This window comes from Photinus pyralis, unplaced genomic scaffold (assembly GCF_008802855.1).
Source record: "Photinus pyralis isolate 1611_PpyrPB1 unplaced genomic scaffold, Ppyr1.3 Ppyr1.4_LG10, whole genome shotgun sequence".
Classification (NCBI taxonomy): Eukaryota; Metazoa; Arthropoda; class Insecta; order Coleoptera; family Lampyridae; genus Photinus; species Photinus pyralis.
The window spans coordinates 3,215,618-3,243,212 of NW_022170250.1; the positions used below are offsets into that span (position 1 = coordinate 3,215,618).

The following is a 27,595-nucleotide window of genomic DNA, read 5'->3' on the forward strand; positions in this document are numbered from 1 at the left end:
GGTCATTTAGTCCTTTAATAATTACGTGCCGCCTAGGAAAGTTCCTTCTTGCAGGTTTATGTAATTCTTCCACTAGCTGTACTTTACTCATTTCCTGAGACGTGATTGTAATAGTAGTTCCAAGCAAAATAACTGCCCTGCATTATACTTCGGACATTTGGCTTTGATTATGTCACCTTTACGTAGTGTTATCCCTATTAACTTCAACGGAGTATTGTACAAACGTTCGTTTATAATAATAGTAGTTCCATGGCGCGGTGACCAGGAACTCTTAATTACAACACATTCCGTTAGAGGAAATGCAAACGCTTGTGGTGTTCTACTCGAGGTGTGCCAACGTATGAACGGCGTATTCTCGGCGTGCGTTCCCAACAGATACAAGTATGACTCATACGTATAAGAAGACACCTCTTCAGCTTTTGATTGATTTAGAATGTGTTTACCGAACTTGTCAATACTCATCTTTGCTTCAGACTGATCGATTAAAGATACAATCTCACTATTTATTTATTAAGAACACATTACCAACTAAATTACTTTATTATTTCAGCATTCCGCAATTCATCTATGATGTATATGATTTCATTGTGATTGTTCGTGTTCCCTGCGGATTGAGATCCCAATAAAACCCGCAGCCAGTTAACTAATTTGTTGGGGTTGCTCCAGGGCATAAATTCTATTCGCTTGTTGTTTAATTGTAACATTTGAATACCTTTCCCTTTCCTTGTGCTAACAGAGGAAGTTTGAATTCTGGGAACTGATACACGGGTACTAAAAAGTGGTTTAATGATGCTGCTGTACTTTTTTCCGGTGCCTTGAATTTGTTCATTTGGATTGTAATGACGTCGTATTGCTTTAGTGCGGAGCAATATGTCACGATAGTTATTCTCATCTGCGGTTTTGTACCCAAGAGGTTGCCTCTTAAACAGTAGCTCGTATAGACCAGGAGTTCCGTTATATGCTACTGTGTCTCCTGTAGGAAGTTCGAGAACCAAATCTTGTTTGTCAAAGTCCAACTCGGAATCTCCAACGTAGAATTTATTGGCTTCCGGGATGTATCGTACACCATATCGATGATCAAATTCATTCTCTGTAGATCTGAACATCTGCTCCACATAAATCTTCGCCAATCCATCGTATTGATCTAAGAATTCCGTAAAAGATGGATGGTCGCCAGCCCGCGAGAGCTCAGCTCTTAATTCATCTAGAGTTGGCGTTTCATCATCGCGAGTGGTGTCGGCAATCACGCTCGTGTCTAAAAAGCTCGGTTGTTCCTCGTGTTCCGAAAAAGGGTTTTAGGGATTCGTTGAGCAGTAGACGCTTTTAGAGGGGTCCGAAGTAGGGTCTCTGTAGATGAGGTCACGTCGGCACTATCATGTTTAATATTTTCACGTTTAAAATTCTGAGGTGTAGCTTTAGTAAGCAGTTGCTTCAGCGGTTGAGTAATGGGTTTAAGATGTTGCTCGGATTTACGTTCTGCCAGCGCAAAATCACGCTTTAAGGAGATGTATTTATGTTTAACAGATTTTCTGGCATCAAGGAGGTCTTCTATTAAACGCTGTTTCATATTGACTGCATTTTTTCCATATGAAACATCGATATTTATATTAAAATGTAACAATCAAAACCTTTCCTATATCGACCCGAGTTCATGTCACTTTCTTTATCGATAACTAAGAATCCATATTTATCATTCCAGCACCTCACGCACATTTCCTTAAAGCGATCAAATGGCATAACGACATTCACGTGATCTTCGTGCACGTGTTTTAAATTAGTTTGATCCTGTTGAAACAACACAATTAGATTAGCATTGTCTCGAATTAACTGCTTGGGGATGACCGAATACGTTTGACATAAATAAAAACAATCGTTATTTTTATGTCTACCAAAACAGAAATGTTCTCTAATCTCGTTTTGCTTATGGCAAGCAACGTCATCGAAAATCATTACCGAGTTGCTACGTGCGAGGTTAGGTGGGACGATGTCTGCACTGTCAGTATATTCAAAATACCCAATTTCCTTAATTGGGGACAACAACTGACGCAGATATTGGTATTTCGGTTGCGGCAGCGATTTACAATACACGTATACATTTTCAAAGCGTAAACCGTTGGATTGTTCTAATAATGCAATCATAACATTCGTTTTACCACAGCCTGATCTACCTACAATGATGCCACGTTTGCAACCACCCTGTAACAGGCTACTGTGTTTTGAAACTCGTTTATCTCTCGAACACGCGTCGTAATTTTTTATAGGTAGTGCCGTTTCTTGCGGTTTGAAGCGTATGGAGGCCATTGCTCTACTGGAAGTGTATAAAACACTGAAACCTACTATATAAGTCCGTATATGCTTAGGAGCTCAGTAGTTGCCTGTCAACCAGCGAGCATGAACTTTCACTCTAACGTTAAGAAAAGAAGAATAACGTCTAAAACGGGGAAAGGTCTTATTAACAATTTAATAAATAACCTGCCAGTTGAATTGCATCTGCCCGGATACCAATTCTGCGGACCTGGCACTCGTCTAAGCAAGCGATTGGCTCGCGGTGATCGAGGTATAAATCCGTTAGACGAAGCGTGCAGAGATCACGATATAGCATATTCAAGGTCTAGCAATATTAGTGACCGCCACGAGGCCGATAAAAATTTACAAAAAGCTGCGTGGGAGAGGTTTCGTTCGAGAAACGCCACTTTTGGCGAAAAAGCAGCCGCCCTTACCGTTGCAGGCATTATGAAAGGTAAAAGAACGTTGGGCATGGGTACGCGACGACGTACCATCAAAAAAAGAAGAAGAAACACAGCAACAATTTCGTTTAACAAAGGCGTTCAACTAGCTAGAAAGTATACTGGTGGTAACGTTCACTACGATCTGAATACAACTGTTCGACGAGCTGTTAACGCGTTAAAGAAGAAAAAGGTCAAACCGCCAAAACAGCGCATTTTACCCATACCTAAGACTGGCGGATTCATACCGTTAATTCCATTGTTTGCTGCACTGGGAGCGGCAGGTTCGTTAGGAGGAGGAGCTGCTGCTATTGCTAGAGCAGTAAATGGCGCGAGGAATGCCGCCAAACAATTGGAGGAGAGCAAACGTCATAATGAAGTGATGGAGGCCGCCGCGATAGGAAAAGGTTTATACTTAAAACCGTACAAGACAGGGTTAGGCCTTTATTTAAACCCCTATCAAAAAAACTTCCAGTGAAGCTACCACGCCGTCCGTTAACAGACTTGGATTTGTCGAAATATGTCAACAAATTTAGGAATACAACATTTTAGAGGTATTTTTATGCGGAATACCTTACCGAAGAAAATAAATCAGAACGAATGCGGTATCGTAAACCTAGACGATGAAAATAACGACGGTACACATTGGACAGCGTATGTTAAGCTTGGCACACGTATTTCCTATTTTGATAGCATAGGACGGATAAAACCACCCCACGAGCTAGTGCGCTATTTTCGAAGCGATGGTAGCAGGAACATTATTAAATACAATTACGATCACATACAACTTCCTAATTCTTTTAATTGTGGACATTTAGTGCTACGATTTTTATACAATAACACACACTGATTGCGTTAGTTACATTATTATTGTCAAACGACAATGTCTTATACATTGACATTTACTGGTACGACATCTATTTTAAAAGCCTTCTTTCGACCGCCGCTTTTACTCAATGATGAGGATTATGTAATGGGGCTAACAAACTTTGAAACCTATAATAGTATACACAACGTTACACCAACAAATAATAAATTCAAATATGGTAATCAGATGATCACAATACCGCCAGGATGTTACGAGATATCCGACATAAATAACTACATAAATGCCCAATTAAACAGGACATCTGGAGATTATGTCGAACTTCAAGCTAACAATAACACTATGCAGTCGGTTATTAAAGCGAACCGGCCCATAGATTTTACTATAGAAAACTCGATAGGAGAACTGTTAGGGTTCGAGAAAAAAACTCTCAGTGCAGAAGAAACTCATACTTCCAGTAATACCATCAACATCTTAAAAGTTAATTCTTTGTTAGTGGAGTGTAGTATCACCACTGGAAACTTTAAAAATGGCGTACCAGCCCATACAATTCACCAGTTCTTTCCAAGTGTGCCAGCGGGGTACAAAATAATCGAACGACCTCTTACTGTAATTTATTTACCTATTAATGTTTCTTCGGTTACCAGTATAACCCTTAAAATACTTGATCAAGACGGCGACATTGTCAATTTTAACGGAGAAGTGATTACGATAGGGTTACACCTTAAAAAGGCGAATCATGGTTAAACGATATAATCAATGTGGGTGCAAGCACGATCACAATAAAAAGGCTCAAGTTGTTCGGTCGAAGATTAGTAAGGGTGCAACAGTCAAACCACTCACAGCTGTTAACAAAGCTTTTCTAAAATCTCTCGGCTTTACTACTTTACAATGAATATATTGGACGTAAATGAGAAAGTGCTTGTAGATAACAGCATAATAAATTATCAATATCATACTCACCAACCGTACACTACGAGATTTGGAAATAATGACGAAATTAGAATTCCAATACAAGAAGATATGTGCACTCTTCCTTCGGAAAGTCATCTCTACATTGAGGGAAAATTACTGCGAGAAGATGGAACGGCGTCACTTACCGCAAGATTTGTAAATAACGGTGTAGCATTCTTGTTTAGTGAAATTCGTTATGAAATAAACGGGATTGTAGTGGATTCCCTTACTAAAGCCGGATTATCATCGACAATGAAGGCTCTAGTTTCTTTAACCCCTAACGACAATACGCGATGTCAAATTTCCGGATGGTTTCCTACTGCTAATAGTACGGTTACCAGTCCAACGGGCCATTTTAACGTTTGTATTCCATTAAAGATGCTCTTGGGCTTTGCGGAAGACTACAGAAAAGTCATATTAAATATACGACAAGAACTTGTTCTAATCCGAGGTAATACAGATAATGACGCCGTAATATCTACAGCTGCCGATGAAGCTCTCAAAGTTGACATCGAGAAGATCTATTGGAAAGTACCTCACATTATTCCGGCGCTGGCCGAAGAATTAGCTTTGACCAAATACATTGACAAGAAATCGGAGACGCAGATAGCGTTTAGAAGTTGGGAAACGCACCTATACCCAGCTCTTCCACAAACTGATAAACATACGTGGGCGATAAAGACAGCAACTAGTTTAGAAACGCCCCGATATATTATCGTAGGTTTACAAACAGATCGGGATGGACAAGTTAGTAAAGATATGAGCAAATTTGATCACTGCGATATTAAAAATATTCGAGTCTTTCTCAATACAGAACGTTATCCTTACGATAATTTAAATATTAATTTCGGCAATAATCGATACGCAACTTTATACGACATGTACGCGAAGTTTCAATCTTCTTACTACGGCACAGAGAATCGACCATTACTTACACCGAAGCAATTTAAAGATTCGGCTCCTTTAATCGTAATTGATTGTTCAAACCAAAAGGAGGGTTTAAACTCGAAATCGGTGGTATTACGAATTGAATTTGAAACTAATGCGAACGTAGCGAATAATACTACAGCGTACTGCTTGATTTTACACGATCGGCTGTTTACGTACAACGCATTAACGAAAGCCGTAAGACAAATATAAAATCACCAACATAGGAAACGAATATACCACAACAAGAATGGTGGGCGTAGTTGATGTACAAAGTTTTAAAACTTCAAAAAAGTGTTTTTCGCCAAAAGAACTTGCAATTTATAATGGAAAACAGATGGCTTATTTTGTCTTCAAGCCTCCATTTCCTTGGAGCAGCTTAGATAACGAGTTTCAACGTCAAGCTAATTGGGTAACTCACAACCATCATGGAATTAAATGGGAAAGTGGCCATACACCGTCTCACCTATTTCCACTCATACTTCGTCATTTAATATCACCGTCAGATCACGTATACGTCAAAGGAAAGGAAAAGGCGGATATCATCCGAAAAGCTCTATCGCGGGACGTTATCGAGGTGGAAGAAGAACCAGCTCTTCCTTCATTAGAACCAAATTGCTATTATCATATACGATCACCTTGTCATTGTGCTTTATCTAACGTCTATTACATTTATAACACCTATGTAATGCAGTAATTTTTATTAAATAAACAAAATATATTTTTTTTACTTTATTTATTGTACAGTTGGGACATTTTGATATGATTACATAATATGGGTTCTAACACAGATTCCGTGTTTTCAATTCTACATTTAAAACGATATCGATCTAAAGCAGCAGTTTGCCATTGGCCTTTCCTTGCTTCTGTGTAAGCAAAGGACCAAGCTCTTATTACATGAACTGTATTTTTTGTTTCGTCAAAGCTAACACGTTTCATTTTACAAAGTCTTTCAGACCCAATACACACATTTGCGTTTTAAAACATTTATAACAACCGTTTCCATTAATAAACTTATAACATACACGTTGAGCAGTTTTGTATACTTTAGCTAGTCTTAAACGATACACTTTTCTAAATATGAAATGTCTGTTATAGGCATCCCTTTCTAACTCTACAAAATTATCCAGCAAGCAACTAACATTCATCTTGCTCTTCGTTATCTTCTTCTCCTTCGTTTTCTGCTTCATTTTCCTCGTCACTGGAATCTGAATTATCCCAATGCTTCAAATCCTCTGCGGCACCTTCCAATCCAGCTTCACAAAGTTTACGTCTCAGACAAGTTAAACAGTATTTGCCGTTCAGGAATAAATTACACAATTTAATACCGCGACTATATTTTTTAACAAGATCATTACACTCTTCTTCAGTACAAAAACGACCTAGTCCGTACACCGCTTCGTGTTCTGCGTCCTCCACTAAAGCTGACAATTCTTGTACTAAACGTTCCACGGCCGTGTGTGCGTCAACTGCTTTCGTCCAATTTTCGGCAGCGTAACACATCCACATTTTGTCAATTACACAAAAAATACTAAACTAACATGCTACACGAATGAGTATTACTTAAATACTTTTGCCACCTCCACATCAAGTTCCACTTTGCCAGGTAACGAGACCAATACTTCTAGCATGATAGCTGCATTATTACAGTTGATCGCCATTAAGGGTTCTAAAACACTCATGATGTTGTTTTTGAGATCGCCACCTATTTCTGCAACTCCGGTGATTAAGTTCCCATAGAAATGTCCAAATTCTTCAGACGACAAACACTTTAGCCGATACTTTATAACATCCAACTTATTCCACAATTCCACTACGCTTTCCCATCCTAAATACACCTCCGATGGTCCCTCATCGCGAATTTTGATAACCTTCCTTTCGTGAATTGTTATGAACTCAATCACCTTTGAATTTACCTTGATTGGCTGCCAAATGGGATCCGTTGAGTAAAAATAATGGGTAAGTACCCCCTGTTGATCCACAAATGCTGCCCATTCATTTTCATTAAACAAAATAGATTGATTTTTAACGCCACTAATTTTCACAATGGGCGAAAACAAGTGATTTGCAGATAGGGCAATCCATACATGCTTCGTTTGCGATTTATTTAAAGGATACACATGTTGAGCCACTAATTGCACGATTTGCTCTTCATTCTTCTTCTTATTTTCTGACACTTTCTTTTCTGCACTTTCCGCTTTCTCTTTAGCGCCTTGAATTAGTTTGGCAAGCTGATTCATTTTGCATTACTACTACTATTACACGTATTTTCAAACAAATATATACTTTAGGAGCGCTTGAAATCCCACCCGAGCTAAACGGCTCATTTGAGACCCCATCCGTTAAGAAAGGATCATTTGAGACCCCATCCGTTAAGGAAGGATCATTTGAGACCCCAATGGGTTGTAACTAGGTCATCGAGGATTCTCTGAGACCCCACTCGCATTTGAAAAGTAGGTCAGAGGATTCTCTGAGACCCCACTCGCAATTTAAAAGTAGGTCAGAGGATTCATTGAGTCCCCATAGGATTCTGATCAGGATCTGCGCATCCCCATCCATATAGAGCCCATATGCGCGGAACCCAAGGTCAAAGAGGATCTGCGCACCCCCATTCTTTCCCTATTACTCATCTTCAATTGAGAAGTCGCGTTCCTCTCTTTTGTAACATTATTTTTTCTACTCACAGACACAAACAACTTGAGGGGGTTCATCAAACTAATAAAAAAGTGTAAATGTCACCACCGGAAAGTGTCGTGAAAAAAACGGTAACCTTTTCGGAATCGCACATTATTTTCTCGGCAAACCACAAAGAATTTTGCTTAAGCCATTATGCATGAGATGCAAATTTAATTCCAAGAAGGTTCTTCAAAATTTGCATTGTTACGACAATCAAAAGACGATGAAGGAAAAGTCCCGAAATAAACACAGACGCAGGAAATTGTACACATTATTATTAAATTCCATACTTACGAAAAATGTGAAATGTTCTCTACCTGTGGGTTAGACAACAAACTATACCTACTGATAGTAACTTATTGTGCCTGCTCACGACACTCCAATTTAAAACATTATAAAGCAACAAAATCGAAGAATGCCCCCCTGCTCCTCGATCATTTAGAGGTAATTAATTCCATGTGTACGTGTAAATTATTATGTATTCAATTCAGTTAATGAATGCTAATTGAAAAGAAATTACCTTGTAGTACTGTTTGCGGGAAATTGAACTTAATTGATCTGTTGTTTCCTCTATTGCTGTATGGCCCAACTGGATGCTTGAAATGACCCGTACAAAAGACAAAAATGTGTAAATGTCCCGGGGAAATATTGAACAAAATAAATAAATCTGTCATTCTCTTATATGTCACAGGAAATGATTTCAAAAGGTTAAAACATACCTTTTACTTACTTTACTTTAAAATACAACACTCTTCACAGATCAGGACAAGCGAGAATGACATTCCGCAATTTTGTGGGACGTTGAAAAAGGCTGTGGGTTTTGATTGATGCCTCTAACGCGCGCATAATTCGTTGGGCTAAACCAATCCGATTGCTAATGGTTAAAGATTGTCGATCTAATTAATTAGCGCCATTTTGGGGGTGTACTGAAACTTAAGCATACGACATCCGTGAAAATACGCGTATTTTTTTATGAACTCTTATTAACATCCCCGGCGCGAACATATCTACCTAGATCTTTGACCTGGCGAAGATTGTAATCATTGCTTGAACGAACGGGAGCCGATTTAGTTTGGGACGAGTTGCACTTTTTTTACAATTGTCAACGCTGTTGCCCATGCGTCACACAGAAGCTGCAACTACCAAGAAAGCTGACTTTGCCTTAGGGTAATAATTCATTAAGTAGGAATCTCTGAATATCAACGACGTTTGGAAATACCCTGGTAAAGGATCCGAAGATTTTTTGATAGGTGTAGGGAAAAGGAAATTGAATCAATTCTTTTTTCCTGGGCGGGGAATGCAAATATTCCATATGCTCCCCCCCCCCCCCCAGAATCCACGTTACGACCCTGTCCAAAAAATTGTTATGACCCAACAGCGGCACTGCACTATACGCTTTACGAAGAATGGTCTTAACCGGGGGGTCTGGGGGGGGGGGGGGGGGTATGGAAAACCCCCCAGCCAAGCGTCCGAAGATTTAGATAGGTGTAGGCATAGAGTAAATATATTATTTACTCTATGGTGTAGGGAAAACAAAAATAAATCTCATTATTCTTCCAGGGGGGTATTCCCCCAGACCCCCCGGTGTTACATTATCCTTCAAACAGTTTATCCCTAAGGACTCCTGATAATAATTGTTTCTAAAGGACATCGAATCTTAATTTCCTCACTAAGATTCCATGCGTACGTGTAAATTATTATGTATTCAATTCAGTTAATTAATGCTAATTGAAAAGAAATTACCTTGCAGTACTGTTTGCGGGGAAATTGAACTTAATTGATCAATGGCTAATGTTGTTTCCTCTATTGTTGTATGACTCAGCTGGATGCCTGATATAACCCGCACAAAAGACAAAAATGTGTAAATGTTACGCAGAAATATTGAAGAAAATTAATTAATCTTCCATTCTCTTATCTCACAGGAAATGATTTCAAAAGGTCAAAAAACTAGATTTCAATACCAAGTTTTACTTGCTTTACTTTAAAATACAACACTTTTCACAGATCGGGATGAGCGAGAATGACATTACGCGATTTCGTGTGTTTTGATTGATGCCCCTAACGCGCGCATCATTGGTTGGGCTAAACGAATCAGATTGCTAATGGTTAAAGATGGCCGACTTAATTAATTAGCGCCATTTTGGGGTGTACTGAAATTTCCGTGAAAATGGATTTGCAATACGCGCATCTAATTATAACACTTATTAACATCGCCGGCAATTACCAAGAACGCTGACTTTGCCTTAGGGTAATAGTTCATCAAGTAGGACCCCCCCCCCCCCCCCCCACTCGTGTCAAGTTATGATAGGTGTAGGGAAAAGGAAATTGAATCAATCCTTTTTTACTGAGCGGAGATTCCATATATGCCATATACCCCCCCCCCTCCCAGAACCACGTTCTGACCCTATCCAAAAATTACTATGAGCACAGGGCACTATTCGGTTTGGTGAGGAATGTAGGACAGGGGGGTTTGGGGGGTATGGAATACCCCCAGCCACGCGCTCGAAGATTTTGATAGGTTTTGAGAGGACAGTGAATCACTTCTTTTATCCTGGGGGGTATTCCATACCCTCCAGACCCCCCGGTGTTACAGTATGTTTTAAACAGTTTATGCCTAAGCACCCCTCGTAATAATTGTTTCTAAAAGACCCCCCAGCCAAGCGCCTGAAGGTTTTGATATGTTTTGAGAGGACAGTGAATCACTTCTTTTATCCTGGGGGGTATTCCATACCCCTCAGACCCCCCAGTGTTACAGTATCTTTTAAACAGTTTATCCCTAAGGACTCCTCGTAATAATTGTTTCTAAAAGACCCCCCAGCCAAGTGCCCGAAGGTTTTGATAGGTGTTGAGAGGACAATGAATCACTTCTTTTATCCTGGGGGGCATTCCATACCCCCCAGATCCCCCGGTGTTACATTATCTTTTAAACAGTTTATGCCTAAGGACTCCTCGTAATAATTGTTTCTAAAGGACCCCCCAGCCAAGCGCCCAAAGGTTTTGAGAGGACAGTGAATCACTTCTTTTATCCTGGGGGGTATTCCATACCCCCCAGACCCCCCGGTGTTACATTATCTTTTAAACAGTTTATGCCTAAGGACCCCTCGTAATAATTGTTTCTAAAGGACCCCCCAGCCAAGCGCCTGAAGGTTTTGATAGGTTTTGAGAGGACAGTGAATCACTTCTTTTAGCCTGGGGGGTATTCCATACCCCCCCAGTGTTACAGTATCTTTTAAACAGTTGATCCCTAAGGACTCCTCGTAATAATTGTTTCTAAAAGACTCCCCAACCAAGTGCCCGAAGGTTTTGATAGGTGTTGAGAGGACAGTGAATCACTTCTTTTATCCTGGGGGGCATTCCATACCCCCCAGATCCCCCGGTGTTACATTATCTTTTAAATAGTTTATGCCTAAGGACTCCTCGTAATAATTGTTTCTAAAGGACCCCCCAGCCAAGCGCCCGAAGGTTTTGATAGGTTTTGAGAGGACAAGGAATCACTTCTTTTATACTGGGGGGTATTCCATACCCCCAGACTGTCCGGTGTTACATTATCCTTGAAACGGTTTATCCCTAAGGACCCCTCGTAATAATTGTTTCTAAAGGATATCGAATTTTGCTTTCCTGGCGAGGATGCCATAAACCTGGTGGATGGAATCCCCCCCCCCCTCCCCCAGCAAAGCGTCCGAAGATTTTGATAGGTGTTAGGAAGAACAAAAATGGATCTTTTCTTTTATTCTAGGGGTATTCCATATCCCCCCCCCCCGGTGTTACATTATCCTTGAAACCGTTTATCCCTAAGGACTCCTCGTAATAATTGTTCCTGAAGGACATCGAATCTTGCTTTCTTCACGAAGATGCCATAATCCAATATCCATCGACTCCTGATGGGGTTAAGTTCGATGTTCCCTTTCCGACAATTGTAGTGTAAGTGCTATGGGCGCAGGGCACTACACGTTTTGGGGAAGAAGCCTTCAAAGGTTTCGATTAGTGCAAGGAGAACGACTTCTGTCTTCCCGGGGGGTATTGCTTACTATTGACAGTAGATGTAGAAATTCTACATCAGTAGTTCATTGCACTATATAATTGTTTTATCGTTAGCAAGTTGAGCAATTGTTTATAGCCATTAACGATTTCCAAAGCAAACTTACCTTGAGCGCGGTCAAATGCCATTGTGATTTCTGATGTGTGTTTGTTCAAAAGTCCGTAATTTGTTATGGTAATTGGTTGTTTATTATTGCCAAAGATGCATCGAGTTTTTACAATTTTAAATTGTGATGTCAACGGTCACCCACTCGCCTTCCACTTCAGTATTGTTGAATAACTAAACCACTGGTAAAAAAAAACGTATTTAATTCAAAGCGAAAGTAGACAAATTGTTCGAATTTGATGCGACTGTAGCCTAATACACCCCTCACCTCTACCTTCAATTGAATTAAATTTTTAGTGCAGCAGTCTCTACTTAAATCTAATTAATACTTTAAATTAATCTCTTGAAGATCACTTTGGCTGTCGCTTCTGCTCTTGGAACGTCTATTTCGGGGCGGCGGCATCGGCGCCCCAGACTCCTCAGTCTTGTTTTCGCCCCGCTGCTTGATCCAACTCTTGATCTTACCACCAACTCGGTAGTAGTGAAAGTACAAAAGGAAGAAGATTAAAAATACTACTAAAAAAGAAACGATGGAGATGAGGATCGCCGATAGAGGGCTGTACGATTCGTCGGAGCTGGGCGGAAGGGCCGTCGAGGTGACGACGACTTCTGGCTCGATCGTGGTCGTTTCGGGTTGTTCGACGAATCCCTTGCCGATCGTGATGTCGGCGCAGGCGCGGAACTCCTCCTGGGGACCGCAGCCGACCTGCTCGGTTCCGTTGGGGCACGCGCCCCAGTTGTTGCCTGAAGGGGTTGGTTTTAGAAGCGGGGAGTTGAGAGGGTGGGTTACGTACCGGCGATGTACCTCCACTGTAGCAGGCAGTGGCTGCAGGAGAGTTTCGGTAACCTGTACTTCATCTCGTAGACTCTGCTACCGTCTCTGGGGTAGAAACGAATGTCGCTCATCGCCAAGCCGTCTTGGGGGCGAAGAGTCTTCAGAATGTGCTTGTCTAGGCACTCTTGGGACGCGTTTTTGTAATCGGGGCAAACTGAGAATGTGAAATATCCCATGTGGCTCGCCGTCAGTTCCACTCGCAGGTTGATGGCGCTACCGACGTTGTACTGTCTAACTATGACACCCTGTCCGTAGGTGCCGCCGTACTCGTGGGCCCGAGGAAGCCTGCAGATTGAAAGATATGGTCGTCGGGAAAATGGGGCGCTTTTGGTACTTACTTCGAATCCCAGGCGTCCCCGCAGACTCCGCATTTTCCGCCGTTCGCCTGCCATTGCCTCGTGAAACCGCCGCAAAACAGCTCGTGGTCGTTGTAATTGTGCGGGGTGTCGAAACCGTACCTCCACGCCGACGCCCGGCTCGGCGGCTCGATTAACCTTCCATGACCGTTCACATTTCCAAGGTGCGCGATCAGGACCAGGACTAGGGAGGTCTGTATCATCCTGAAGCACAAAACCGGGTGAGATCCGACTTCCGCGCGTTACGTAAAAATTAATTGCGGCAGTAATTAGAGTAGGTAATTAAATCGATGTGGAGGAATTCGAAGGTCGGTGACTTTTACACTCACTTTATCAGAATTCGGGTAACATACTACGGATGACTTATTTCCGTTCACTAGACCGATTGACTCACAACTTTCTATCTAAATGGGGCGATTTGTAAATAATGAAACGGCGCCGTGGGAACGCGGCCTAATTAATAATTAAACAGCCTTACCTAAATGTAAAGGGTCCATGCACCAGAAACCTTCCTCGCGACAAACAGCTCCGATTTAAACTGCTTGATATTCAGGCAGTTACTGGGTAAGGTCAGTCGGAACGCACTAGCCTACATCTTTGTGTGCATGAAAGTGACACCGTTATATTGTTTATAACAATTTTGCTTTGACGCGGTTTACTTCTTATTTAAGTCACACGGCAAAATCTCGATTTTCGGGTTTTGCAACGGAACACGCCCGACGTGTAGGAAGACCAAAGAACGTTTGAAATTTCACCCACGATACTCGACCATTAGGTTAATTAACCTGGGAGTTTTCTCAATCGTTGTATGTTAATATTTGCCCAGGCCATAAAGTACCTAGTTAAATATTCCCAGCGCATACAAAGCGCCCTTTCTTGGAGTGAAAATTATCCGAGGACGTCATGCATTTTCAGTTGAATTTTAATAAACCAAACCGCAAAGTAAACAAATATTTGTCACGAATCCTTTCACTAGTGGAATAGTGCTCTAATTCCTACATTCTGTTACACAAATAGGTAGTACAAGTACACGTGACTGTGCCCCCTCCTTGAAGTTCTTCTTTTTGGGAAATATTAAGACAAAATGGCCATCAGATATAACAATATATGCAGTATACCCGACCTACATCATGTACAAACTGAATAGATGAAGAAATCCCATTTTAAATGTGAAATGTTGTTCTTTATCTGTTCCACAAAATCCAGTGGAACAGAATTCAGTTGTGCCAGTAATTTGTGACGATTTTTTTTGTCGTTTGATATTATCGATCTGGATTTCGCTTGCTCCGTGCTTTCATTTGAATCCTTACGCCATCTAGGTCACTTCTTTGTAATTCACTAGTTTCATTTAGTTTTCTTGTGATAGATTTCTTTGAATCGTTCTTTTGTCGTCGTTAGAGGTCGCGCAGAACTCTCTTTAATTTCTCCGACGCGCGCTCTCCTCGTACAAGACGCATTCTCGATTATTACTTGCAAGACGATACACACCAATGTTTACTTGACAATTCTGGGGGATATACTGGCGCTGGGTTAAATTGAGTGTGGTCGTGATGTTCTGTTAAAACACCCTGTATGTATATTTTTTTAAATATTGGTGCAATGTGAATCCCAAGGTTTTTTTTACCTCTACTCTGCATGAAAAAATGTTTTCGTGTTATTCTGTTGAAACATTTTTTCTTTCTACCTATATTTTTGAAAACACCCTGTATGTATTTTTTTTTTAACTATTGATGCAATGCGAATTATACAATGTTTTCTTTTCCACTCTTTTTGAAAGATAGGAAGGTTGTGATCAAGAGCAACAATCATTGGGAGACACTGTATTTTTCTGCAATGTGAATGATGCAGGCTTTTTCTTATCCACTCTGTATTAAAAAAGATATTGTGATTATCAAAGATTCGATGCATATTTTGATAAGTGAGAAGCAATCATTTTTAAATGCCCTGTATGTCATATTTTCTCAATTATTGATCCAAATCATATTCTTATCCATTCTGTATTAATAACATATGTTTTTAACTATTGATGCAATGTGAATGATACAATTGTTTCTTGTTTACTCGGTATTAAAAATATAGCTGTGATTTTGGGTGGGAAAACTTCATTTCGCCGCATATTTTTGAAATGTGGGAAGCTTGTGAGCAACAATCATTTGGACCCGCTCCGTATGTTATATGTTTTCATTGATATATAAATCATACTATTTTTCTTGTCCACTCTGTATATAAAAAGTACTGGTGTGATATTATATTGAGAAACTTTTTTAAAAAGTTGTGATCAATAGAAACAATAATTTTGAAACACCCTATATGTTATATTTTTTAGCAATATAGATACAACCTGATTAACGATTTTTTTGTACGCCCCGTATTAAAAAAATATTGCTGTGGTGACGCATATTTTGATATGTGCGAAGCAACAATCATTTTTAAATACTCTGTATGACAAAGTTTTGATCCAATGTGAATGATACGATTTTTTCTTGTCCATCCTGTATATAAAAAATGGTGTGATATATTGAAAAAGTTCATTTTACGTATATTTTCAGAAGTTGGAAGCTTGTGATCAAAAGAAACAATAATTTCGAAATTCCCTACATGTTTTTCTTTCTAATATTGATCCAACCTGAATCACGATTTTTTTGCACGCTCTGTATTAAAGAAGTATTTCTGTGGGAAGCAACAATTATTTTTAAATGCGCTGTATGTCATATTTTTGCAACTATTGATCCAGTGTGAATCATACAATTTTTTATTGTCCACTCTGTCTTAAAAATATTGTCGTGATATTCTGTTGAAAAATTTATTAATCCCACCTCTAATTGATATGTAAATCGTACTATATTTCTTGTCCACCCTGTATATAAACATTATTGGTGCGATTATATTGAAAAACTTGGAAGCTTGTGATCAATAGAAACAATAATTTTGAAACACCCTATATGTTATATTTTTTTCTAATGAGGACGACCACAATCATACGATTTCTTCTTGTACGCCCCCTATTAAAAAAAGCATTACTGTGATACCATTTCGAAAAACTGTATTGCGCGCATAGTGGGAAGCTTGGTATCAAGAGAACAATTATTTCGAAACTCCTTGTAAGTATTTTTGTTTAATTATTAATACAATGTATACTATGTATTAAAAAATATATTTCTGATTTTGGGTGGAAAACTGCATTTCGACCCATATTTTTGAACAGTGAAGAACAGCTTGTGATCAAGAGCAACAATCATTCGGAAACGCCCTGTACGTCATATGTTTTTCAATTATTAACCCAACCGCGATATGATATGTAAATCATACTATTTTTCTTATTCACTCTATATATAACAAATATTGATGTGATATTATATTGAAAAACTCTTCATTTTACGCATATTTTTGAAAAGTTGGAAGCTTGTGGTCAATAGAAACAACAATTTTGAAACGCCCTATATGTTATATTTTTTCCAATTAGTATTTATCCAACCTGAATCATACAATTTTTTTGTCGCCCTGTATTAAAAAAATATTGCTGTGATATCCTCCCAAAAAAACTCTTCATTTCGCGCATATTTTTGAAAAGTGGGAAGCTTGTGATCAATCGTTGGAAACTCCCTGTATTTTTTTAAATTGATGATGCATTGTGGATCATACGATCTTTTGTCCACTCAAGGTATGTAAATAATATGATCTTTTATTAACCACCCTGTATATGTTGAAGTTGAAGTTTTCTCTCGTTTTTCTACTTCTAAGCTTCGCTGACACTATTTGCGGATTTATCTTACAACCCCGTTTTACGGTATGTAATAATTACGCATTCACTTTTACTTTGAATAATCATTTTTATGCTTTTTTTCCTCTTACTTCATACTTTTGATTTTCTATTTACTTCATTATTATCTACCGGAGCATTCGACATCGATGTTTCGCCATTTAGAGATTAGAAAGACACGTGCAGATATTTCTACATTACCGGCAGAACTACCCGCCATGTTAAGGGAAACCAAACTGCTGAGTTTACCTGGTGTAACGCTTCTAGTGGTTACAGGCTACCTCTTCGTAACCCAAGGACGTCTAAAATCTCTCTTTTAAACCACCTCCTGTTCGCCAAGACAAACTGTGTATGGTTGGTTTAATTAAATAAATATTTACAGTATACAGAAAACTAACTAAAAATTGTTAAATGCGACCCAATTGGAAACGTCAAAACGGGCCCTTGACATTCCTTTGTAGTTTTATTTATCTTTAATTTAACCTGGTTAGCATCCAGTATCAAAAACCGGCAGGTAGTTTCAAAGACAATTATTTCTTTTATAATTTAACTTTGAACGGGATCAATACAAATCAACTAAATTATCCAGGGATTGTTCCGGGCGAGCGCGAATGTACATTCACAGCGTCTACAGAAATTTTACAACAGGTAAAGCTTAATTATGAGCACGGCTGTACAGCCTTACACACTTAATTCACGGACGGTAACTGAGGAAGAGCGCGGTAATACAGTCGACACCTCTAATTCAGGGACAGGTAACTGGAGAGGGTGAGAGCGTTGTTACAACCGTCGACTGAGTATTAATTACAATTCTCAGTATACAATTAGCCTCAGTGTCAGACGTTACATTACTATACGCGATATTTTGTGCAGCGCCTCTTGTTTGTTGTGTTTTTGTCTGTTTACAGATTTACAGTACGCGCCCTTCTTGAGCTCAACAAGGCCTTTGCGACCTGTACTTCAAAAGGTAAATTTTGTTATTTTCGTCGATTTCCCCTACTTTAACGTTTGATTACATATTGGTTTTCGATACCATCGAATTGTAATTGCTACATTTGCTTGAGATTCACTTAAAGATTATAGCTCCGTTGTTTTTGCGAAAGCCTATTTTCTCCGACTACGTGTTTTAACCGCTTTTTTTCTAAAATTAGTTTAATTCAATTTAAATATTGACATAGGTAGCAGACCTTTATATTACAGCATCTTATTTGTAATATTATTGAGAATCACCATCGAGTGTGACGTCAACTATTGTTTATGCTTTGTCCTTTACAAGTGTTTTTTCCCTTTTAGCTCTCCAGACCAGAACAAGGATCTCTTAGTCTACCTTGTTTCCCCTTTTTGGTAAGTATTTTCTCCTCTCTCGTCATTTACTGAAGACTAAGTGCCGCCTATTCAGATTACTATTTTTCCCTTTTACTTTATTTTTGCTTGTAGTTAAGAACCCCCAATATTCACCCCGACCCACCTCTACTATGGGTGAGTTTACAGTGTGCTTATTTAATTATATATATATATATATATATTTAAAGTTCAAAGGGTCCAATCTTGGAACTGTTTGAAATTATGGATTCTACGGGCCAAACTCTATAAGAAAATGTTTTTTCACGATCGATCTCAGACAATTTTTTTTTCCGGCCTCAAAAAAGGCAGTGTATTACCTTCCTTTTTTACCAAAAATCGACTGCTCCAAAATTTCTCGGGAAAACACTTTTTCTCACTAATTTTGGTGCGTAGAATCCAAAACGATTTCGATCAGACCTCTCAATCAAAAGTTATGGACTAAATACAAATTTCGACTCTAGTACATGTAGACGGAGATTTCCTGTCTACTTTTAAATGAATATCACTGTAGATATGTTTCCTTTATCGTTAATTTTGTTAAAAGCGGCGAGAGTTCAACACCACCCAGCAAAAGAAAGACTTAATTGATAACCTTTTCCTTATTTCAGTCTGCCTTTACTGGGGTAAAGTAACTTTGAGAGGTTCCACCCTGTATGTACAGCTTACGGCGATGCACACAATTTTTTTAGGAGGGGAAACGCTACCCGCGCCATCTAGAGAGCATATGAACGTTAGTTACGTTTGGCATCTTGTCTTTAATGGCGGTCGCGAACGCGTCTCTCGCTAAGTGTTTGTTGTTATTTTTGTGTTATTTAATGCAGGTAGTAATTTTTGGATTGTTTTGATGTGTGTATACGTATTGACTTTACAATTTCAGTGTTTTATTTTACGTTCCTTCCCTAGTGTAGGTACTTCAGGCAATAACGTTGTTTACAGCTAACGTCAGGGGGCCCTACCTTACATGTTTGATCACCTGCCTGCCCTTTCAAATTTAAGTGGGATCTTTTTTAGTTTTGGAGGGAATAGTCAGGTGGCCACTTTTATACGTTGCCGGGTTGACTTTATTTTCTTGTTCTTGAAGTGTAAAGATAGCGTAGAACCTGGAGGTTAAGTATACTACAACTTAGTCTCCAAATGGTTCCACATACATCTTCCTTTAGTATAATGAATTTTTACAAGGCGTACTCTTCGTTGGAACCTTTTAACGTAATTTCAATTGAAATTGCGAAATTACCTCGCACGCAGTCGTTAGACAAATAACATCATAAAATTATCGTTTTTATTTTTAAAATAATCCAAATAATCTGGTCGCCGAACAGGTTTGCGATAAACAGGGGCACTTAATTCAAGACAATCACTGATATATTCAGAATAAAAAATTTACACATGGGATAAAATTAAACAAACAAAATTACGCAATTATAAACAATTCTAAAATGGAAAATAACACTAAGACAAATTCAAATGAAATAAACCAATTCTGGGCCTTATTTGTAAATAAAGCGTTTTCGCAAAACGACACCAGGAGAAGACGAAAAGAATGATCGAAATTGGTGTAATGTAGACTAAACAATTGTGTAAGAGTCGATGAACATTGCAGGAAGATTATGTTAAAAGCGGAGGGAGTTCAAAATCACCCAGCACAGAAGGACTTTTCTCTATATAAACCTCAGCCGCTTACTAGGGGGTATTTCAAACCCCCCAGAATCACCCCACCATGGGATGCACCTTGTCGTGGTGGTGGGGCTTAGTAGTCACAATTTTCTGTGGCGAAGCTAAGCATCCCAGGCGGTTGATTGCAGACTCCATGAGGTCTGATCCGTGCTAGTACCCGATTCCAGTTAATCTGGTTCAAAGGATGCCGTATCATTCAAATGCTTCGTGGAGTAGAAAAATTCTCGACGTAACATATTGACATGAGTACGCATTTACAAACAATTCTAAAATAGAAAAACAATATTAAGACACAAATTCAAATGAACTAAACAAATTATGTGCATATTCGTAAATAACCCCTTCCCCCGGTCTACTTTATTAAATTGAAATATTTCACATATGCAGGGTGTCCCGTTATTGTTTTCCGTGTTTAAACCACAGCTTATACAACAATATATAGGCACTGTGACATTTATTAAAAAGTAGACATAGGGATTTTGTATTGTTTTTCCCCATGTCTACTTTTAAAAGACAAAATATCTTCTGAAGGGCACCTAATTTAATCCAAAATCTGCCTGTCATATTATTTAGTTTGAATATTGTTGCTTTGACTTAGCAGAAAATCTCTTACGCTCCTTAAACTGTTACCGTCACTACCACTTGGCAATATCAACTTTTTCTTCAGTTGAATACAGAAGCCAAATCAACAATATTCAAATTAATTAATGTGACAGCCAGACCTTTATTTGTTGCATGAAATTCGGCGCCCTTCAAAAGAGATTTGGGGGGGGGGGGGGTGGAACACCCCCACGAGCGAAAGAGTCGATGACCATTTAGGAAAAATTATGAAAAGCGGCGGGAGTTCAAAACCACTCAGCACTTGATAACCTTTTCCCTATAAACCCCCGTCTGCCGTTTACTGGGCGGATATTCCAAACCCCCATCCCCCACCCACGATAACACCTTCTTTCACATACTGTTTAGGCTTCAGGACTCGCTTGACAGTTAGGTAAGCATTGAGAGTTCGAAGGGGAATTTTGAGAAACCGTAACCGAATTTTACTTCCTGTGAGTATATCTACACTCTTCGGTAAAATCTTTTACAAACAGTTTTGGTTTCAGGACTCGAATGACAGTTGTTAGTGTAAGCGTTGTCAGATCCTTTTCTCCAAGTGCAAAGGACGTAGCACCTCCCAGCACAACCGATAACGCAGGATACCGCGTCCGCGGACATTAGATACATTCTGGACTGGAGGAGGTCCGGCGACTTAACAATGTATTTCATGTATTTGACGACTTTGAAATGTTTCACAGTTTGGGATTTTGGCCATTGGAGAGTGTGAGGTTAGTATTACCACACTCGTGTTTATTTTGCCGCAGTTTGTTGGCGCGTATATAAACAACAAAACAAAAGCACATGTTAAACTTTAATAAATTAGTTGATTTTATAAATCATGAATCATGTACAAAAATCACATGTACTGGACTGGAGCCAAAAGGTGGATACAATCAAAAACCGAGAGGAAAAACGAACGATGGCACTACGCTTAACCGCTTAGCATTTTCAATTTCGCTTTTAAAAGAGTTCGTAATTCCTTAACCGCCGTCGTGTGGCTATTAACAATGTTCTCTATCACGCTATTTTGGCCGTTCGCACTTAGATTAAGTAACGCTAACCGATCGGACAAGTCGAATTCGTCCGGCAATGTCCAATTTTCTAAACAAGAGTCAATCGTATTTAATTCGTTCTTTATAACACTAGCTAAATCGTTTAAAACGCACTTGGTCGACGCGTCCATCTTCTTCTTCGACCTCTTGTTCTGCGGCGGCTTCGCCAGATCGTTGCACAGCAAGCAGATCGTCGCCGACAAGCTGATTATCTGAAAAGAAAAAAAACTCCCCAAGTCAAAAAACCCACCAGGAAAAATGATTAGGTAGGCACACTAACCTCAACTGCATTAACCACAGTTTCTAAAACAGATCTCCTCTTCCAATAGCAGTCGCCCGACCGCCTCTGCTGTCCGACGAGGTCGACGACCACGCCCGTTAAACGCTTAAAATTACTTTGTACATCGGTAACGATCGCGCCGCAATTCGCGGTATCCTCGACGGAAATGTTGACGAAGAGATTGAAAAGCTGCCCGAGTATCTCGAAGTATCTGCAGTCCAAGTGCGAGTGCAGTCTCGACGGTAGCGGCGAGGTGACTAAGTTCTGTTTAATAGGAACACTTTTGGTTGTAGAAATTTTGTGATAAATATCGGCCCAGTCCTTTTGGACGCCCCTGAGCGTGTCCACGCAGGAATTTCGCGCGGAATCGTGCGATTTTATTATGTTCACGCTGGCGGAGAGGGCCCACAAGATGTGAGTGCGTAATTTTAAGAAGTGAACGTTTTGAATGAATAGGTCTTTGATTTCCCGAGCGTCCTCCGGTGTACTCTCAATGCGTTCCGGGTCCCAAGAGATGTACACGCTCAAGTCGTGATTGTCCCTGAAAGAGGAGACGATTATTCAATGCGCTACTAGGGTTACAATAATCACCTCAGTTTTTCCCATTCAATGTTATTATCTTTCGGAAGAATATTTGCGTTGTATAAACTATCGATGGACGTGCACTGTACGATATTTAAAATAATCCTGTCGACAGCGACCATGGTGTAATGAAAGCTGTTATTCAATTTTTCCCGAAAATCCATGAAATCGTTCAGCTTAATAAACGACCCGTACTTGTAACAAAAGGTTAAGTGATCGGAACTCTGCAACGAACGCAATTATCAAACACTTCACGCTCGCCGATACCTTACATCTTTGTAATTCGACGAGAAGAATTTCAGCGTAGAATCCAATAAGGTGGCGGTAAGCGTCAGTAGACCGGTCGTCGGTAGCCGAGCGCAATGGCTGTAGCCTAACGAATCCATTTGTAAATGCTTTAAATCTAAGGTTTCGTACACCTGATGCGCGCCAATACCAGCACCTGAAACCGGTCGTAGTTCTCAGATATCGGCGCCTGCCGAACACTCACCGATAGTGTGAAACAATCGAAGCGATAACAACTTTGCGTTGAAAGAACAAGGGCTCTTCATAAGCAGATTTTCTAAGAGAACCAACGCGGTTATGATCGGTTTAGAGCTTTGCGTCGATTCGGAGAGGTCGTACAGGATGTGCGCCGCTAAAATCGCGTACGGATCGGACGGGCCCTGATCGGTGTATAGCAAGTTAAGTCCGTACGTCTGGTACCCGTGCTGATAGTGGAGGGAGAATGCGGTGACTAATGCCGCCAAGTGATCCGAGGAGAGGTTACGGTGATTGCTGCACAGCCTTGAGAGTTGTAGTGAGCAGAGGTGTCGCTGCATTTGCTGTTCCTGAAATATAGAGGACAAACTATCATCTGATACTATCAGACACCCCCAAGAGCATTTCATGCCCCACAGACTCCTGTGGTTACGTTGGATAATAGTCCCTTTCCAAAAATTATAGTGGAACTATACGTTTTGGGAAAAAATGTAAAACTGGGGGGGGGGGGGGCAATTGGTAGATTATGATCTCCTGACAAAGACAACCGTTTAAAAAACGCTTGTGTCGGGGAGTATAGCAATACACACTGTGAACTTGCTGAAAGACCGCTTTTACACGGGGCCCGGATACCGGCATCTCGGATACACCTTAAACATTGTGTGGAAAATTTCGAGATCAAAGTTGGTGCGAGGAGAGCTCACCGAGACCAGAATTAGGTTAAGCTTTCGTAAAGCTATCAAATCATAGGGAGGAGAGGCGAGGTTTAGGCCTCGTTCTCACAAACGGGGCGGTGCAACTACCAATGCCGAAGATCTTACGGGCAGCAAAAGCACCAAACTTCAGTTGTTCATAACCGAATGAGAGGAGGAACAACTGCCAAAATTAAATGTACGTCGCTAAGCTTCTGGTAAGATATCGGTGCTTTATTACCGTTTGCGGAACACTAGTTGAGCTAATGCCGACATCCTTGATGAGCCTATTCGCCAACTCGATTCTCCTTTCGCCGTCCAACAACGCGAGATAAATCCTCAAGTCGGAAACGCAACACGACCTGTGACCGAACTTTCGAAAGTACTCGATAAATAGCTCCATTACGTCGCCGAGCAAATCGCCACTGTCGATCCCCTGCCGAATAAGGTTTGAGCAAAGTTCGAACCGCGCGAGATAGGGACCTCTCAGCAGGTATCCGTTATCGTCGCCGTTCTCGACCAGCCGGCAAATAAACTCGTGCGCCTTCTCGGGCGTATCGTCGACGTATTCCAGCTCGCACTCGCCGTTCGCGTGGTTCTCCTCGCGACGCTCCTCGTCGACGACGTCGGCCTTCATCAGTTCGAAAACCGACGCGATGTACTCTTTCCATATATCCCACCTGTCCATGCTAAATGGAAAAAAAAGAGTTAAAAGCTCAGCCGGAGTATTATTCTGGGGTCTGCAATCGGCTCAACATCCCAAATACAATTTTCTCGACCCCTTCCAACAGTTTTTTTAACTTGCTACATACTTTTCGAATTTCTGTGCGTTTTTACACTTTAAAATCACACTTAAAAAAATAAAAGTGTTTTCGTTGTTGAGTTTTTGTGCACACGTGGGTGTTTAGTTTTCATGCTAAGAGAAAACCACACCCAAGTACTTAAGCCCATTATAAGTTGACAATAAGTCAACTTAACTTTTCTGATCCCCCCCCCCCCTCCTTTATTTTAAGCGTGCAATATTAATTTTTTATATTTTGGAGAGATTTCACACAGTCAGACGGGCGATAAGTAATTGTCAATTTTTTGGGGGATACTTAGAGCCTATGCGATGTATGTTAGAATGTGAAACCTTTTTTCTAAGTGCGCTGTGTACATGTTTTTATATTTTGGAGGTAGATTTCACCCGGTCAGATGGGTAGGAAGCGATTGTCAATTTTTTGGGGGATACTTAGGGACACTGCGATGCATGTTAGAATGTGAAACCTTTTCTCTAAGTGTCCTATACACATTTTTTTATACTTTGGGGGTAGATTTCACCCTGTCAGACGGGCGGTAAGTGATTGTCAATTTTTTGGGCATACTTAGAGCCAATGCGATGTATGTTAGACTGTGAAACACTTTCTCTAAGTGCGCTATATACATGTTTTTATATTTTAGGGGTAGATTTCACCCGGTCAGATGGGCAAGAAGTGATTGTCAATTTTTTTGGGGATACTTAGGGACACTGCGATGCATGTTAGAATGTGAAACTTTTTCTCTAAGTGTCCTATACACATTTTTTTATACTTTGGGGGTAGATTTCACCCTGTCAGACGGGCGCTAACTGATTGTCAATTTTTTGGGCATACTTAGGGCCAATGCCATGTATGTTAGAATGTGAAACCTTTTCCCTAAGTGCGCTATATACATATTTTTATATTTTAGGGGTAGATTTCACCCGGTCAGATGGGTAGGAAGCGATTGTCAATTTTTTTGGGGATACTTAGAGACACTGCGATGCATGTTAGAATGTGAAACCTTTTCTCAAGTGTCCTATACACATTTTTTTATACTTTGGGGGTAGATTTCACCCTGTCAGACGGGCGGTAACTGATTGTCAATTTTTTGGTCATACTTAGGGCCAATGCGATGTATGTTAGACTGTGAAACACTTTCTCTAAGTGCGCTATATACAGGTTTTTATATTTTGGGGGTAGATTTCACCCTGTCAGACGGGCGGTAAGTGATTGTCAATTTTTTGGGCATACTTAGGGCCAATGCGATGTATGTTAGACTGTGAAACACTTTCTCTAAGTGCGCTATATACATGTTTTTATATTTTAGGAGTAGATTTCACCCGGTCAGATGGGCAAGACGTGATTGTCAATTTTTTTGGGGATACTTAGGAACACTGTGATGCATGTTAGAATATGAAACCTTTTCTCATGTAAATTTTTAGCTTGAAAGGCTTCTGTAATCCTACTGGATAAGATATTCCGCCCTACCAGTAAGGCCACTGCAGACCCCAGAAATCGACATTAACGATGCATACCTTTCTATCAGTATCCCCTTACAGATTAAATTAACATCGGACCACTTTCTCAACTTGGTCAAATACGGTAACTTGTAGAGGTTGACGGAACTACACACTAACTTGTCGCCGAGCGGCCCGTTGAGCACCTGCAATGCTTCCTCCAGTTTATCTTGCAACTCGAGAATCATCAGGTAGAGTTGCACTTCCTGTTCGGCGTCGAGCTTACTCTCCGCAATCAATTTATCGATCATTCTCTCGGCCAAGCTGAGCAGAACGCCGCGCTTGGTCGAATCGAACTCGCCCGAACCTCGAGTCGCCTGCTGCACGACGCTCATCACCGCCCAGCAGTAGTAAGGATTTTTCGGTTTCAGTTTGTACAAATTCAGCGCCGACTGCTGTTGCAATTTAAAGTCGCCGATTCGCACGTAGCTCATGAAGAGTTGCGTGTGAAATTCTTCGTTCGCGGGATCCAATTTGATCGCGTTCTCGTACAAAGTGCAGATTTGCTCTTCTACAAGCAAAGTTTACGATTAAGGCTCTTGTTTAAATAAGGACAGAAAAGAGAACTTACGTTGCTGCAGCTCGCGGTAGCACAAAGTCATTGCTTGCAGGGTGGCATCGTCACCTGGACTGTCTTCGATGAGCGAGTCTAGAATCGACACGCACTCCGCCTCCCGGCCCATACGTAAGATCGAGAGTGCCTTAAGCGCCTTCGCGCAAAGTAAGTTCGGTGTCTTTTTGAGCACTTTGTCGCATTCTTGAAGGGCCTTCTTATTATTGCCGCTATCTAGCCACTCTGAAAGAGACATAACCTATAAGTAAATGGGGGGGTACGTAAAGCGAAGATAAGTTTACGTACCGTAAATGGGGCGCAGTCTTCTCTCGACCACCGAATTATCTTGCACGTGCACCTTTGAGGCCATGGTTTTGTAAATATTACAAAAAATGTAAGGAAATCATAACATAAAATTGTTCCTAATTACTTCGATAAAAAAACTTAAGATGGCGTTCAAAAAAATTGTTTTAACATACAGGATGACGCAACAAAATCGTTTCGTATTATTTTGTATATTTGCTCGACCAAAGTATTTTATAAATATTACCCCACGGTGTTCTACTTCTGTACCTCTGAGTTTTTGTTTCAAAAAGTTTGACTTCCTGTATTGAGATGCCCTGATCCTTGCAGCACCTAACGCAAACACTCGAATCGAATTAGTGTGACGAGAGAATAGCCACATTCACGTACAGTTTTGGTCAGAACTAATGTCCCTCAATTAAATGTATCTCACATAATTAATCATAATGGTACAATAGGTATACCTATACTTGACGTCATTGGGAAAACTTGGCTCTACCGTTCAATAAAGTAATGGGGTTTGTGTAGTCCTACCAGT

The 27,595-nt window shown here is 40.3% G+C and overlaps 3 protein-coding genes across 4 annotated transcripts; 1 reads left to right on the forward strand and 2 right to left on the reverse strand.

Moving 5' to 3' along the window:
• Positions 1 to 4,443: 4,443 nt before the first annotated feature.
• Positions 4,444 to 5,646, forward strand: LOC116161442. Its single transcript, XM_031474787.1, has one exon. The coding sequence runs from the start codon at positions 4,444 to 4,446 to the stop codon at positions 5,644 to 5,646; it is 1,203 nt and encodes a 400-aa protein (XP_031330647.1).
• Positions 5,647 to 12,440: 6,794 nt separating this feature from the next.
• Positions 12,441 to 14,407, reverse strand: LOC116162548. Of its 2 annotated transcripts, XM_031476183.1 has the most exons (4): positions 13,923 to 14,407; positions 13,427 to 13,648; positions 13,048 to 13,373; positions 12,441 to 12,997 (listed from the first exon to the last, which is right to left on the reverse strand). In XM_031476183.1, the coding sequence occupies exons 2-4, from the start codon at positions 13,645 to 13,647 to the stop codon at positions 12,576 to 12,578; spliced, it is 969 nt and encodes a 322-aa protein (XP_031332043.1). In that variant the 5' UTR covers position 13,648; positions 13,923 to 14,407; the 3' UTR covers positions 12,441 to 12,575. The 2 variants fall into 2 exon arrangements, with proteins under 2 accessions (XP_031332043.1, XP_031332044.1); XM_031476184.1 differs by lacking the exon at positions 13,923 to 14,407 and having other exon boundaries at positions 13,427 to 13,899.
• A 7,210-nt stretch (positions 14,408 to 21,617) lies between these two features.
• LOC116161346 (phagocyte signaling-impaired protein) lies at positions 21,618 to 27,241 on the reverse strand. The gene is made up of 9 exons (XM_031474670.1): positions 27,061 to 27,241; positions 26,773 to 26,997; positions 26,220 to 26,712; positions 24,147 to 24,594; positions 23,224 to 23,563; positions 23,006 to 23,175; positions 22,743 to 22,957; positions 22,152 to 22,692; positions 21,618 to 22,083 (listed from the first exon to the last, which is right to left on the reverse strand). Exons 1-9 carry the CDS (start codon positions 27,122 to 27,124, stop codon positions 21,751 to 21,753), a joined length of 2,829 nt encoding a protein of 942 aa, XP_031330530.1. The 5' UTR covers positions 27,125 to 27,241; the 3' UTR covers positions 21,618 to 21,750.
• Between the last annotated feature and the right edge of the window lie 354 nt (positions 27,242 to 27,595).

What these genes read in the sequence shown, in the direction of transcription:
- LOC116161442 (XM_031474787.1), top strand. Translation starts at nt 4,444, where the DNA reads ATGAATATATTGGACGTAAATGAGAAAGTGCTTGTAGATAACAGCATA.
- LOC116161346 (XM_031474670.1), bottom strand. Translation starts at nt 27,124, where the DNA reads ATGGCCTCAAAGGTGCACGTGCAAGATAATTCGGTGGTCGAGAGAAGA. An exon ending in CAACTAGTGTTCCGCAAACG is followed by an intron (nt 23,564 to 24,146) that starts GTAATAAAGCAC and finishes TCTATATTTCAG; the next exon opens with GAACAGCAAATGCAGCGACA. An exon ending in TCTCGTCGAATTACAAAGAT is followed by an intron (nt 22,958 to 23,005) that starts GTAAGGTATCGG and finishes CGTTCGTTGCAG; the next exon opens with AGTTCCGATCACTTAACCTT.
- LOC116162548 (XM_031476183.1), bottom strand. Translation starts at nt 13,647, where the DNA reads ATGATACAGACCTCCCTAGTCCTGGTCCTGATCGCGCACCTTGGAAAT. An exon ending in GGGGACGCCTGGGATTCGAA is followed by an intron (nt 13,374 to 13,426) that starts GTAAGTACCAAA and finishes TTCAATCTGCAG; the next exon opens with GCTTCCTCGGGCCCACGAGT. An exon ending in ACAGTGGAGGTACATCGCCG is followed by an intron (nt 12,998 to 13,047) that starts GTACGTAACCCA and finishes CAACCCCTTCAG; the next exon opens with GCAACAACTGGGGCGCGTGC.